Source organism: Medicago sativa, chromosome 2 (genome assembly GCF_051527215.1).
Source record: "Medicago sativa cultivar Bolivia chromosome 2, Bolivia_mono, whole genome shotgun sequence".
NCBI lineage: Eukaryota > Viridiplantae > Streptophyta > Magnoliopsida > Fabales > Fabaceae > Medicago > Medicago sativa.
This window is the reverse complement of record NC_140750.1, coordinates 27,766,506-27,782,260: the sequence shown is the minus strand read 5'-3', so window position 1 is coordinate 27,782,260 and position 15,755 is coordinate 27,766,506. Positions and strand designations below refer to the sequence as shown.

General features: G+C 33.7%; 1 protein-coding gene and 1 pseudogene across 2 annotated transcripts; both read right to left on the bottom strand.

Moving 5' to 3' along the window:
* Window positions 1-3,540: 3,540 nt before the first annotated feature.
* LOC146945955 (hevamine-A-like) lies at window positions 3,541-5,983 on the bottom strand. The gene is made up of 2 exons (XM_085744215.1): window positions 5,451-5,983; window positions 3,541-4,321 (listed from the first exon to the last, which is right to left on the bottom strand). The coding sequence occupies exons 1-2, from the start codon at window positions 5,966-5,968 to the stop codon at window positions 3,970-3,972; spliced, it is 870 nt and encodes a 289-aa protein (XP_085600341.1). The 5' UTR covers window positions 5,969-5,983; the 3' UTR covers window positions 3,541-3,969.
* A 2,506-nt stretch (window positions 5,984-8,489) lies between these two features.
* On the bottom strand, window positions 8,490-13,200 carry LOC146945954 (acidic endochitinase-like; annotated as a pseudogene). The gene is made up of 2 exons (XR_015026556.1): window positions 12,672-13,200; window positions 8,490-9,096 (listed from the first exon to the last, which is right to left on the bottom strand). The product of XR_015026556.1 is annotated as an acidic endochitinase-like (transcript).
* Window positions 13,201-15,755: the final 2,555 nt, after the last annotated feature.

Genomic DNA, 15,755 nt, shown 5'->3' with positions numbered 1-15,755 from the left:
AGCTAATTTCTTGTAAACCATTTGTATCCCTTTGTAAGAACTCATTGATAGTGGATTGGAGATATCAATCTCTCCCCCAGAGTAAGTCAAGTTGGACCGAACTGGGTAATCATCTCTTGGTGTGTTTGTTGTTTTCTTTCTTGCTTTCATATTCTTGTGGTTTTGAGCTTTTCACTTTGATTCCTAGATTAGATCTAGGTGCTGTTATTGCTGTTATTGCTTGTGTTTACTTTGTTATTGGTTACCACTTTCCTTTGCTCCACACATCATAGTTTGTATTGGTGTGATTTTGAGTCCGAATTCACAACAAGAACTCGACCTTAAGATGGAGGCTACTTTTGTTCTTAGTTTGAACTTTGACAGCATCCACTCTCCGAGATTGAACTGAAGCTTCAATACCATGAATGGATTGCTGAGAAAGTGTAGTTGGATTTATATTTCTAGTAGAGCCTTGATAAAAAGAGGATGGTTCTAAGGAAAGATGTGAAAGAAGCTTCAATATCATTAAAGCCATTATGTTTAGATTTTTCTTGAACATCTGATGATAATTATGTGCTGCAGATGTTGTCGTTTAAAAGAAATGGAAACTTTCTTGTTGTTGGAGATGGTTGTGCATCAGTCTCCTCATTATAACCTAAGAGGCACGTCGAAGGTGATGGCTAGGTGATAGGCAGATCCGACACTTTTGATGGTGGATCCGGCGGTTTCGGCGACATCAACTGAGATATGGGTTATTGATTTCCATTGTGACAACAAAACTATCAGCAACATTCACATTAGGTAATTGACCCTTAGTTACATTCATATCAAGTGACTTCTGATTAGCGACACTCAAATTAACTAGCTTACCGCTAGCAATACCGACACCAGGTGGCTTATCACCAGCAATATCAACATCAAGTGGCTTATTTTTATCAAAACATAATGTTTAGCAATATCTTTAATCATCTTATGCGAGTTACCTGCCATTCTGGAAGCATGTCTTAAAAGAGCGGTCAAGGAGTAATCTTTGTTGTAACAAAACAGATAACGGTATATCGAATCAGAGATTTTAAACTTGTAGCAATCATCCTTCAACTTGATGTAATATCTACGCTCATAGTATTCCAAATTAGATTCACGGGTATGTTCTGATTTTTGGTACATAACAATAGTATGGTTGTTATTATGAACCCTAATGTTCGAAATTTGTTCTCCTCTCCTGTTCGGATTATTTATGTTGTTGTTGTTGTTGCGGTTGTTGTTGTTGATGGCGTCAACCTTAGCTGTCAACGCAGCCGTTAAAGCCGCGATTTTCGTCACCGATTGATCTCCCATGACTGATCACGTTAGAAAAAGAACAGGAGAAACCTGCTCTGATACCAACTGACGCAGTCGGAAGCGTAGGCTAGCAAGCGCTAAACCTAGATCGAAAAGAAATAAGTTTGCAACCGACAAACTTGTGAAAATAGGGTTCCGAAATCCACCAGAAATTGAGAAAACTCTCTAAAATATTATTGAATGAATAAAGTTGCCTCTTAGGCTACAACTGTTAAGCTTAAATATGGAAATAACAAACCCTAATGAGGCAAAAATAACAAACTTTAAATAAAACAAACAAATAATAAAATTATGTTGAAATGATAAAATACTAATGAAATACTATGGAAACTCTCCTACATCAAATTGGTTGTATTATTACTTGTAGAGTTACATTCAAACTCATATAAACAATCAAACTAAGTGATGATTGAGAGCGGTCGATATGCACAGTCTCAAAAAAGCAGATGAGCAACATTCAATTTGCATCAAGAAAAATGAATATGTAATCAAAGTCATAAATTAAATTTAGTGAAAGTAATGAAAAGTGGAAATCAACACAATAAAAATGACAAATCATAGAGAACATTGTTATCAAAAGGAAAAAAAAATATACAAAAGCCTGCACCAAGAAATTGGTCTTAACCGCAAGGGTTGTTGAATTTATAAAAAGGAAAAGGAAATGTTATGTGGTAACTGAAAGAAAAAAAATAATAAAGAAAAGGAATTGCTATCAGAAAAGGAACTGCTAATAATGAAAATGAACCACTATCAGAAAAGGAGCCGCTAGGGCGTTAGTGACTTAAAAAGACCTTTAGTATTGTATATCTATTTTAGAAGCGACATTATTTCAGCAAAAATGTTAAGTGGCTTAGTGGTTAAAGTTGAGAAGTGCTCTCATGTGCTACCTTGTTTGATTCCCTACATAACCTTTTTTTCCTATAAAAACTAATTAGACACGCTAAAATGGGCGGGATTAAGGTTGATTGCAGACTATTTAACATTTAATATAATAAAGAAAAGATAAAATATTCTCATATGTGGAAAGTTTATTACATATTAGTCTCCATTTATAACACATGTTAGGGATAACATTGGCAAAAATGTTCATTATTTACCTCCAAATCTATCATTTTAGTTTCACAGAGTAAATTTGAACTTATTGCTGAACTTGATTGGACGAAATTAATAAAAGTTTCATCCATCACCTTATGCACAAATCTACGCCATGGGCAATATTTTGAAAGAAAGCTAATGAGTGAAACAATCATTTCCCCTTGTGATTTAATGAGAGTACAAGTAGTATTTATAGTAATATAATGATTCCTTTGGTAATACAAGCTATTTTGAAAGAAAGCTAATGAGTGAAACAATCATTTCCCCTTGTGATTTAATGAGAGTACAAGTAGTATTTATAGTAATATAATGATTCCTTTGGTAATACAAGCTACACGAGTAGAGGATAATAACTTGAAGCCTAAGAAACAGAAAAATAACTCACTTCCTAGACAAGTAACTAACTAGTAATTGTTAAATAGCAGTTTTAACTAATTCTATCAGTGAGCAGTTTTTTCTAATAGAAGTAAGCTTGATTGTTTCTTACTTGTTGCTTGTCAACATTCTCCTGCCTCAATCCGAAAGATCACATTTGGAGGATATGGTTTTCCGAAGTTTATGGAAGAGTTGCGCTCCATCAAAGGTTTGCGCCTTATCTTGACAACTTCTTCTATATAGAATTCCTTTGAGATCAAACCTATTCAGGAGAGGGATCATTATGTTTGTGGATTCGATGGACTGTTTGATATGTTGACAGCTCATGAAGAATTCGATTTCACATGTTTTTATACAATGGATTTGCGTCTTATATTTGATATGAAGTGTTTCAATGTTTTTATACAATGGATTTGCTTACTTCTTTTTCAATTCTAGTTTAGGAAGGTAAATGTAAAAAATCTAAGTGTGGGTTGATTGTGCCATACTGTGTTCTCTTCCTTTTTCTTCTGGCATTTTCTGTTTTAGATTTTTTGGTCCTGTTGTAATTCTAGTCTCAAATCCGGATGCATCTTGTACTTGGGATTGAGTTTTTGTGATAATATTTAGCCGTTCAAAAAAATAAAATAAATAACTCGTGTTCGTAATACATATATTTTGTTGAGGAAACGTTTTGCGCAAAAGCTTTTAAAAAATCTAGATACGAATTTATCCAAATATGTTTGCACGACTTACATTGATCAGTAAGAATATAAGTTGAAATCGCGCAAGTGAATATTATTCAAATTTCAAAGTGACTTCCGGTACATACATAAGATGCTTTGGTTCGCGTGGGTTACATGAAAACCTAGGGAATCAATGTCTAGCTATATCGATAGATAGATAACGTGCATAAAGGTGCTTAACATAATAACATGTGATGCTCATTTTCTTAATCTAACGACCTATAGCCACCGTTAAGTTGACTGTAGATGTTACGAGTTCTCTCTTATTCCATACTCATACACATACATATATATCGTGCATTGCGCAATCACTATTAATTTATAATATGATTTAATTCAGAAACATAGAGTTCAATGCTGCCGAGACAGATCCGAATATTGCCTCGGAAACTTGTGTCACAAATCGAAGAACAGATCGTTTAACATACTTCTTTATCTGATTGTTGTAATCATTTCAAACATCATGAACTCTATCCCAAAGCATAACTCCTCCATAGTTCGAAGTCGGTTTAATGATAGGAAGAACCTTAGAAATGAGATCATTTGGTGGTATATAACCACCACTAGGAGCTGCATCAGGTGATGCTGGTAGTCCCATGAAAACGGTATTATTTGGTAGAGCAAAAGATGTCCAAGCTTTCCATGATTGTAAGAGCAATGTAGCATCTGAGTTTGTTCCATCAAATTGACATGGAGGGTTATTGTAGAATTGAACAAGTACATAATCAAACAAGCCAGTTTTGATAGCTTTGTCAAGGTACTTATCTGGCATACAACATTGGGGTGTAGCAGCCAAGTAGAAATACCTATAAGTGATTTAATTAGTTAGCCAGAATGTTAAAGCCATGAAATGTAAATGCTATCAATAGTTCTAAGTTCTAACACTATATATCACTCATTCTATGATTTGGTGGATTGAATGTAGGTACTATACTTTGAAAATGATCCCCTACATTCTAAGTTCTAAGTTCTAACACTATCTATCACTCATTCTATGATAATAAGATTCACATGAGTTTCATCCAATAAAATAGTAATTGTTAAACCAAGGTCTCATATTTGATTCCTCCTGATGTCAATTTCGATGGGTTAAATCCATACAAAGCTATGCTAGTTATTCTCTGACTTTAAATCCCCCCTCCTAAGTGGGCAGTGCAACTGGTCTCTCAAATTAGTCGGTTTTTCGATCAAATATCGAGTTTTCTAAAAATAGAATAAAATAAGTGAATGTTAAAGAGAATGTTTAAATCATAGTGTCTATATCTACTCATAACGATAAGAATACTTTGATAGTTCTGTCACAACATAACACTAACATATAGTTTCTTGGTCTTATATTAATTGTTAGATTTGGATTTTTTTTAAACAGATTCAGAATATTTGTCTGCATATTCCATCATTTTCAAGTATCAACAAAATATGAATTACAATTATATTTATTGTATTTCATCTCCCTTAACTCGAGGCTCAACTTAATAACTTCGATGGCTGAAAATTCTTTTTTAAAATAAACTTTATTTTCTTTTATAAAAAAGAACAAAAAGAGTATTAATTAATAAGGGTAATTTAGTAGACTAAACTCTTTTTTTTAAGAGTCTAACTATGAAATTCACACCCATTAAATGTTTAAAAATAAAGAATTACAAATTTGAATCCACGTAGCTAACATATCAAATGTTCATGCATAATATTTTTCATTTAAATTGTGACGAGACTAGACTAAACTCATTTTTCATAGAATTTTTTGCACTTTCAAATTTTACTAAAAACTCTACGTAATCTTAAAAGAAAAATGTTAATTTGTTAAGAAAATAAATAAATATAACAACAACAACATCTTAGAACTTGTGTAAACAATTCTTTAAAAATCTAAGATATTCTAGCCATGGAAAAGTACACTGACATTTTTCATTCCAAAAAACAAAGTAAATTTACCTGTTTCGATGTCTTATATTGTGAAGATGTTTAGCAAGGTCATCCCAATAAAGATTTGAACCATGTATAATGGCAAAATTAATACCATCTAAGGTAACACTTCCAAGTGGACCAGATTGACCACTGAGGAAGTTAGTATAGAGGTAATCAGAAACATTTTTAGCATCCTCTGGTGAGCTAAGGGAGTAGGATCCAGAATCACATCCGAGGGAAAGAAAAACTTTGACACCTTTTTGTTGACAATGTTTAATTTCGAGTTCGAGTTTTTTGCAAGGGCTCCAGCCACCACAATGACCTGCAAAGTTCCAACTTGGGACTCTTCCTCCTCCAAAGACATTGAAGAAAGCTAATAGTACAATCTTGAAATTACCAGTGTCACATGTTGATGTCAAGGTGCCATCTTTTAGGTTTTGCCCCCAGTAGATGGCAATATTGCCATCACTTGATGATGCTTTGATAGTGATGGAGAATATTGTTAAGATCAACAAAAGGATCAACGTTTGCATTTTGGAATCCATATCTTGCTCATTTGATTACTTAAGATTGATTGAGCTATTCTTTTATATATTGGTCTTATGAATTATATATGGTAAGGTTATGTACTTATAAGACGTACATTATTTTATGAGCAAAAATTTATGTATTGTGCAAGTAAAAAAAAAATGCTGGTAAATACTACAGTAATAACTTTTAACCATAATCGTTTATTTTTTTTTTGACAAAAATAAACGATATTCATTTATTCAAGTTGATAATTTATATCAATACAACACAAATTCAAAGTTGTTAAAACAAACATGATGGATCTACGAACAAATTCACAACATTTATGTTACTAGTATAAAATGACAATATACATATACCTATAAATATGATTATATATTCGTGTCTTTAAATATGCAACGTTGACGACGTCAAAATCATTAATTAAGTGTAACACTCGATCAAAACTAACTTTTCAATCTAAAACATTAAAACACTGCACTACAAAAAATAAAATAAAAATATACCATATAAAGATGGAAAATCCAAACAAACAACTATGATGTCAATGCCTTTATACATAAAAACGTGTTTTTCTGCATGCATTCTGGCTCCGGATTCAGTGAAGGCAGTTGTAATCATTTTGTACAGACAAACCTTGACTATTTTGCTCTGCATGCATGCATTCTGGCTCCGTCATAAGTGTGGAACATGACTCCACATGGTTAAAAGGACAATACAACTGGTTTATATGAAACTTGTTAACTAAAAAACATTACCGTGAAAAAGGAAATTATCGGAATGGTTTATATGAAAAAGAAAATTTGGTGAAAGCAAATATCAAAGGGTTCCCAAGAACATTGACTATCCCTGCAAAGTTTTGTACGTGCAGACATTACGACGCTCAAGTCAATATGCGATCATAATGGGGAGAGAGAGAGTGGATTCTAACCCTTGGGGACTACTGATGATATTCCTCTTTATATAGAGGTAGGAGTTTGCATAGCTGTTGTAAGACACATGTAAGACTCGACGGTTACGAATTCGTGGGTATCGTAACCGCTGAGGAGAGATTCACGGGAGCCATGATGGTGGCCGTTATTGTTCAGTTTTGAACACATTGAACACGAAACTTGACTCCAAACACACAACTTGATAACAACACACATGTGTGGAGTAGGAGATCTAAACTAAGAGGGTGTTTTAGGAAAACTAATGACACCGCTTAAAATAAAAAATACTGCTTAATCAAAACCAATTAAAGGCTTAATTAATACTAGTAATCAAAGGAAACAACTTTCAACAAGCTGACACTTTTTACCGGTCTTTTTCTCTTTGGTGCAAGAATTAGCTTTTCTTTTCCTTTGCCTGACTTTCCTTTCCGAGTTTGCTGGGTTGCTCGAGTGACAGTTTCTTGAGTCAGTGTTGCTTGAATCAGAGTTTCAACAACACCATTAGTTTGTTCAGTTGCAGCAACATTTTCTTCCATCACTTTTTCCGTAGCATCAACTTCAATTTTTTTTTTAGGACATTTGCAATCAAAGAGTCTATCACCTTTTGGTTGTGACATTCTGTATATGGGTTTGCTATTTTGTCTTTGTGCCATTTTTTGCCATTGATGGTTATACTTTACTCCCTCCGGTCATTATTATAAGCAAAAAACTACTCTTTAGGTTCATTGAATAAATGATGTATGTGGTCTATATTAATGACCACATATATTACTCATTCAATGAACCTAAAAAGTAGTTTTTTGCTTATAATAGTGACCGGAGGGAGTATAGTGGTGGATTGGAACATTGTCTTTGGTTCCTTTTTCTTCTGTCATTTTCCGTTCTTTGCTGATTTATTCTTGTGCTTGGGTTTGAGTTTTTGCAATAAAAGTTAGCCGTTATAAAGAAGGAAAAAAAAACTTTAGTCGAGTTCGCATTATAATACATATTTTGTTTTTTTTAAACAAATCAAAATGGAATATATATTATTCAAAGGTGTTTCCCTCTTGCACAAGGTGCGCAAAAAAGAAAACCCAAAAACAGTGTTTACATAATTACAAAGTCACAGAACCCGAAGGTTCATCAAAGGAACAAAACATTACAAAAGCACACCCATGCAGGAAAGCGGGTGTCTCCACCAATCGTGGTAAGTATAAGCTAATGCCACCTATTTAGACTTCAGCCATAAGAAGGAATTTAACTTGACTTTCTCTGTGAGAATTAAAGGATTGGATATCGTATTTCAGAAGACACGATTATTCCTCTCCTTCCATATCACCCAAACCGTTGCAAACCATTTTGTTAAGGAAATGTTTCACTCAAAAACTTACAAACATCTAGTTGTGTTTATATACAGCTGATACACTTTCGGGAATTACATAACCTAGTAAGAATTTAAGTTGAAAACGCATAGTTCAATATTATTCAAATTTCAAAGTGACTTCCAGTACATACATAAGATGCTTTGATTCCCACAGGTTTTCATGTACCTGTGGTTACATGAAAACCACAGGTACATAATATGCATAAAGGTTAACATAATATGTGATCCTGACATTTTTTTTCTTCTTAATCTAACGATCTGTAACCATCGTAAAGTTGCTTGTAGAGGATCCGAGTTTTGTCTTATTCCATAATCATACATTAATACATATATATAGTGAACTACACGATCACTATCGATTTATAGTATGATTTAATTCGTAAACATGGAGTTCATAGCTGCCGAGATAGATCCAACTATTGCCTCGGAAACTTGTGTGATAAATGGAAGAACATATCGTTTAACATACGCCTTTATCTGATTGCTGTAATCATTTCCAACATCATGAAATCTATCCCAAAGCATAATTCCTCCATAGTTCGAAGTTGGTTTAATGAAAGGAAAAACCTTAGAAATGAGATCATCTGGTGGTATATAACCACCACTAGGAGCTGCATCAGGTGCTGCTGGTAGACCCATGAAAACTGTATTATTTGGTAGAGCTAAAGATGTCCAATCTTTCCATGATTGTAAGAGCAATGTAGCATCTGAGTTTATTATATCATATTGACATGGAGGGTTATTGTAGAATTGGACAAGTATATAATCAAACAAGCCAGTTTTGATAGCTTTGTCAAGGTAGTGATATGGCATAAAACATTGGGGTGCAGAAGCCAAGTAAAAGTACCTGCAAGAGATAAAAGGTTGATTTTAGTTAGGATGTAGGCAAAGAAGGGTTCAAAATATATTGAATGGAAAGCTATTTTTTTTTTATGATAAATATCATACGAGTCAAACTAACGAGTGCTTTTAGGGTACTTTTTAATGATACCAAAAAGGAAACAATTGATAAGTTTTATATATAAAAAGTTTCTTTCTATCCCATCAACATGCGGAATACATAAATACCAAGATAAAATTTTCAAAGCATCAGATGTACTAATTTTATCACAAACCTGTTGGGTCAGAGAGGGGAGCTTTGGGGGACAACCCACACATCGAGGCTAGAGCAACCGCAAAAGCAAGAGAGACGCCACACTCTTACCCAAAACCCTAAGGCAATGAGTTTATGGGCCCTTACTTATAAGGTGTTAAACCTTTGCTGTTCTATCCGATGGGGACATATAACTCACACTTGAACACAACAACACCCCCCTCAAGTGTGAGTCCATCACTTTATTGTGCTCCCCCCCAGAGCGGAAGCTTGAGTCCATCACTTTATTGTGCTCGCCCCAGAGCGGAAGCTTTTTACTTGCTTGTATCGCCGTTGCTGTACAAGAAGCCACTTGCTTCTTGTACCGTCGTTGCTGCTTTCTGCGCAATTGACCAGCCACCTCGGTCGCACCCTTCGTCGAACCGGGGCTTTATACCACTGTTAAGTCATGAGGGGAGCCTCTGCGTGCTCCCCCCCAGAGCGGAAGCTTGAGTCCATCACTTTATCGTGCTCCCCCCCAGAGCGGAAGCTTTTTACTTGCTTGTATCGACGTTGCTGTACAAGAAGCCACTTACTGTAACGCCCCATTTTCATTTAATTATTTTTAGTAGATGTGTGAATATTTTTATATGACTTTATTTTTTAAATATATGATTTTATGTGAAATATATGCTTGGTGTGATTTTATGTGATATATGGTGTAATTCTATTTTATTATATGATTTATGGACTGGTGTTGGAATGAATATTGTTTTATTGTTTGATAAGATATTATGAGAAATAGAAATAATATAGAAATAGTATTTATTTTGGTTTAAGGGGAATAATGAGGAATTAATAGAAATTAAGGGAGTTAAAAGAAAAGGAGAGGTTATAGTTTGGGTAAAAGAAAGAAAAGTGAGAAACAAAACATTTTTCACGTACAATCAAGAAAAATTGGTTTTTGAGAGAAGGAAGAGAAAGCTAGGAGAAGAGGCTAAGAGAAGAGGGAGTCCATTTCTTTTGCTGTAGAATTTGCTGAATTAAGGTAAGGGTGGGATTCCTTTCAATAATCATGGTATATAATTTTGAAAATTGATGAATTGTTGTTCTTGATTTTAGGGTTAGATGAGTTATGATAAATGATGAATTATGATGAATTATGTTGTTGAATTACATAATTATATGTTGTTTTGCTTCCCATGTTGTCTACTGAACCTATAAACATGTTTGTGAAACCATTTGGGTGATTAAGGGATCAAAGATGGGATTTTTGGGTGAAACCATGTTGAAATCGCAACAATTTTTCTGAAATCTGAAGCGGGACGCAAAAGCGTCCCATTAGCGTCCAGAAAGCGTCCTCACCATGTAGTTGCCCATAATTTTTATGAACAGGACGCGAAAGCGTCCCAAAAGCGTCCAGAAAGCGTCCAAGTCCTGAGTTACGACATTTAGGACGCGAAAGCGTCCTATCCTTTTTGTAGAGGACGCCAAAGCGTCCCAAAAGCGTCCTATTAGCGTCCCTGGTCCAGTATGACCATTTTCTGAATTTTGCTTCGTGCACTAGGAGTTTATTCTGACCATTTTAATAGGTCCCCTTGATTTATTAAGCCATGTTTATGAAGTGAATATTATTATTGAAGGTTATGTTATGTGAGATATATGTGTAAACGCATTTTTATGATAAATGTTGTTGTTCCATTGTTGATGAGTATTGTGTCGTTTAGAGTCTTGAAGTTGCATGAGTCGGTCGAGTTGCAAGAATTAAGAAGTTGTCCATGATTATGGAATTGTATAAGATGTTCACGTTGTTGTCTAAGTTGTAGAAAGATTGAGTCCATTGCATACTCATTAAAGATGGGGGCTTTAGGCCCGGCAGCTTTATGCTCAAACTACGTTGGGGGCTTTAAGCCCGGCAGCTTTATGGTCAAATTACGTTGGGGGCTTTAAGCTCGGCAGCTTTATGCTCACTTGTTGAAGAAAGACAGGTTGTTTTAATAATTTTATAAAGACAGGTTGTTTTAATAAATAGTATTTTCTATTACTATGATTGTTGGAAATGTTGTATTGATGAATGTGATGCTCCGTCTATTACTATGATTGTTGGAAATGTTGTATTGATGAATGTGATGCTCGTATTGATGAATGTGATGCTCCGTTTATGATGATAACTCTGATATTTTATGAAATTTTTAAGTTGGGAAAAACGGGGTGTTACACTTGCTTCTTGTACCGTCGTTGCTGTTTTCTGCGCAACTGACCAGCCACCTCGGCCGCACCCTTCGTCGAACCGGGGCTCTATACCACTGTTGAGTCACGAGGGGAGCCTGGGGGACCGTCTACATCGAGTCTAGAACAACCACACAAGCAAGAGACACGCCACACTCTTACCCAAAACCTTTAGGCAATAGGTTTATGGGTCCTCTTACTTATAAGGTGTTCAACCTTTACTGTTCTATCCGACGTGGGACATATAACACACACTTGCACACAACAACAAAACCACTATTTGTTGCCTAAAGTAAGAGCATAAAAACATCAAAGAAAATACAAGACATCCAAACTATGTTGGCACCCCTTATTAGGCATGACAATGGGGAGGGGTGGGGATGGGTTTTATCTTCCCCGTTCTTATACCATACTCTCAAATACTAACCTGTTACCCTACACATACACAATAGGGATGAGAAATCGAATCTTCTCCCCGTACCCGACGAATTCGGGTATCCCCGTCCCCACAGTAGCTAATTTTCTTAATAAAAAACGAAGTATTTTTCAGCCTTGAGCTCAATGTTGTAATGCATTATCCAACAAAGAGATGATACCGATCAATGACTAGGTTATGGGGAATAAAGAGACCGAGAGGGTGAAATGTGGAAGGAGAAATAGAACTTAGAGAAGTGAGTGTCGTCTTAAAGATTGAGACTTTAATTGTGTGAGTGAAATGATTAGGGATTGGAGTTTCTATTTATATAAAAAGGATAATAAATTGATTTTTTACGTTTGAGACAGGTTTGAGTATAGGTTTGGGGTGGGTACTTATATGTCCATTATCGGTCTCATACCCGTGTTTTGAAATCGGAGAAAACCCAAACCCCAGTCAAAGCTAGAAAAACCTGTCAATTTGAGTTTGGTACAGGCGGATACCCACGTGTATGGGCTTTGTTGCAAACCACTAACCTAACCACCATTAATAAAAATATTTCTGCGAAATTAAACCCATTTTTATCTTCAAATTTTATACACTCAATGATTCTTTTAAGAAATGTACATAATCTTAAAAATACTTATATGAGACAATCAAAACTACTAGTACTATCATGCTAAAACTTCTCATTCAAAAATATTACCTGTTTTATTGTCTTAGATTGTCAAGATCCCTAGCAAGGTCATCCCAGTAAAGATTTGTACCTCCTTCAATGTCAAAATCAATACCATCTAAGGCAACACTTCCAAGTGGACCAAATTGGCCACTGAGAAAGTTAGCATAGAAGTAATCAGGAACATTTTTAGCATCGTCTGGTGAGTTAAGAGAGTAGGATCCAGATGCACCTCCGATGGAAAATAAAACTTTGATCCCTTTTTGTTGACAGTGTGTTATTTCGGGTTCAAGTTTTGTACAAGTGCAAGTGCTCCAGTCACCACAATGACCTGCAAAGTTCCAACTTTGGGCTATTCATCCTCCAAAGACATTGAGGAAAGCTAAGAGTACAATCTCGTAATTACCAGTGTCACATGTTGATGTCAAGTTGCCATCTCCTAGGTTTTGGCCCCATTAGACAGCAATGCCACAACTTGATGATGCTTTGATAGTGAAGGGAAATATATATATATTGTTAAGACTAACAAAAGGATCAATGTTTGCCTTTTTCTATCCATATTGTGCTTTGTGTTTAGCTAGTTTGATTACTTTAGATCGATTGAGCAATCCTTTTATAAGGTCTTTGATAAGGTTATTTTCTATATAATAATATGAAAAGAAATATCCTGTGAATTTACCATTTTGCCCCTAGGTTGGCCTATGAATTTCCATTTTTGCCCCAAACCAATTTATTTTAATTATTTTCCAATTTTTATATTTTTAACTATTTTTCAATTTTTTTCTCACAAATTCAGTTACTTCTACATTATCGTTGTGGGAGATTAAGGTATCGTTTGACCCGACTTTTTTCAAACTTCTCTACATTTTTAAGGAGAAGTTAGGCCTATGAATTTACATTTTTACCCCTAATCAATTTTTTTAAATTATTTTCTAATTTTTATATTTTTAATAACTTTTAATTATTTTCCAATTTTTATATTTTTAACTATTTTTCAATTTTTTCTCCCAAATTCAGTTTCTTCTACATTGTCGTTGTGGGAGATTAATGTATCGTTTGACCCGACTTTTTTCAAACTTCTCTACATTTTAAAGGAGAAGTTAGGCTAAACACAATATCAATTAAGTACTTACTAAAAAAAGTACTTTTTTTGAACGCATAAAATTGAATGGAATGAACTTTGACCAGAAGCTATTGAATGTTACTTTAAAGAACTACTTCTCGACAATTTATTTCACAAGCACCTCTTTTCAACTCACGTTGAGAACCTTTTCTTTATTTTTTAATATTATATTTCAATATGTTTTTTTTCTTCCATTTAACGTTATTTTTTTTAACCGTTCTATTTAATTTTTTAAGGCGGTTCCATTTAATTTTATCTTTTTTTCAAAGAAATTTTATTATCTTTTTATCACTTATATATTTAAGGCTAAAATATGGTTTTAGTCCCTGCAAATAAGTCTCGTTTTGATTTTAGTCCCTGTAAAAAAAATTGTTGTTTTTGGTCCCTGCAAAATATTTTGTTTTTGAAAATAGTCCCTGACCCTACTTTTGTGATGATTTGCATACGTGACACATGATAGCTGAACCTATTTTGTAGTTTTTGGTCCCTGCAAAATATTTTGTTTTTTAAAAAGGTCCCTACAAAATATTTTGATTTTGAAAATAGTCCCTCCAGGGACTATTTTAAAAAACAAAAAAAATTGCAGGGACCAAAATCTACAATTTTTTTTTACAGGGACTAAAACCATATTTTAGCCAATATTTAATTTCAATATCGTTTAATCATCATAATCTCACAAATATTTTTATTCACGCTATCATTTAATGATCCCAAATATTTTTATCTCCTTTCTTAATCTCGCGAATATATACACATATGAACGTTTAGAGTAATATTTTATGTCCGTCTGTCTGTTTTTTTGTTACGCTAATGTATATAATTTTTTTAGTGTTGTTTGGTTGAGTGCTACCTCGCCAATTTTTTAACTATTTTCCAATTTTTATATTTCTATAAACTTTTAATTATTTTACTATTTTTTATTTTTAACTATTTTCCAATTTTTTCCTCCCATATTCATTTGCGTCTACACTGCCGTTGTGGGTGAATAAGATACCGTTTGACCCAGTTTTTTTTCGACTTCTCTACATTTTTAAGGAGAAGTTAGGCCAAATACAATATCAATTAAGTACTTACTAAAAAATGTATTTTTTTTAATGCATAAAATTGAATGGAATGAGCTTTAGCCAAAAGTTGTTGAATGCTACTTCAAAAAACTACTTCTCGACAATTTATTTTACAAGTATCTCTCTTCAATTCATGTTGGGTATTTTATTTTTTAATATTGTATTTCAATACGTTTTTTTCTTCCATTTAATTTTTATTAACCGTTCCATTTAATTTTTTTTTAAGAAGGTCCCATTTAATTTTATTACATTTTTTTCAAAGGAATTTTATTATCTTTTTATCACTTATATATTTAAGGCTAAAATATGGTTTTAGTCCCTGCAAATAAGTCTCGTTTTGATTTTAGTCCCTGTAAAAAAAATTGTTGTTTTTGGTCCCTTCAAAATATTTTGTTTTTGAAAATAGTGCCTGACCCTACTTTTGTGATGATTTGCATACGTGACACATGATAGCTGAACCTATTTTGTAGTTTTTGGTCCCTGCAAAATATTTTGTTTTTTAAAAAGGTCCCTGCAAAATATTTTGATTTTGAAAATAGTCCCTCCAGGGACTATTTTAAAAAACAAAAAAATTTGCAGGGACCAAAATCTACAAAAAATTTTTACAGGGTCTAAAACCATATTTTAGCCTATATTTAATTTCAATATCGTTTAATCATCATAATCTCACAAATATTTTTATTCACGCTATCATTTAATGATCCCAAATATTTTTATCTCCTTTCTTCAATCTCGCGAATATATACACATATGAACGTTTAGAGTAATATTTAATGTCCGTCTGTCTGTGTTTTTGTTACGCTAATGTATATAATTTTTTTAGTGTTGTTTGGTTGAGTGCTACCTCGCCAATTTTTTAACTATTTTCCAATTTTTATATTTCTATAAACTTTTAATTATTTTACTATTTTTTATTTTTAACTATTT

Bases quoted from the DNA above. Each gene is read 5' to 3' on its own strand.
- LOC146945955 (XM_085744215.1), bottom strand. From the start codon at position 5,968: ATGGATTCCAAAATGCAAACGTTGATCCTTTTGTTGATCTTAACAATA. The intron at 4,322-5,450 runs GTAAATTTACTT...AATCACTTATAG, and splicing joins AATATAAGACATCGAAACAG to GTATTTCTACTTGGCTGCTA.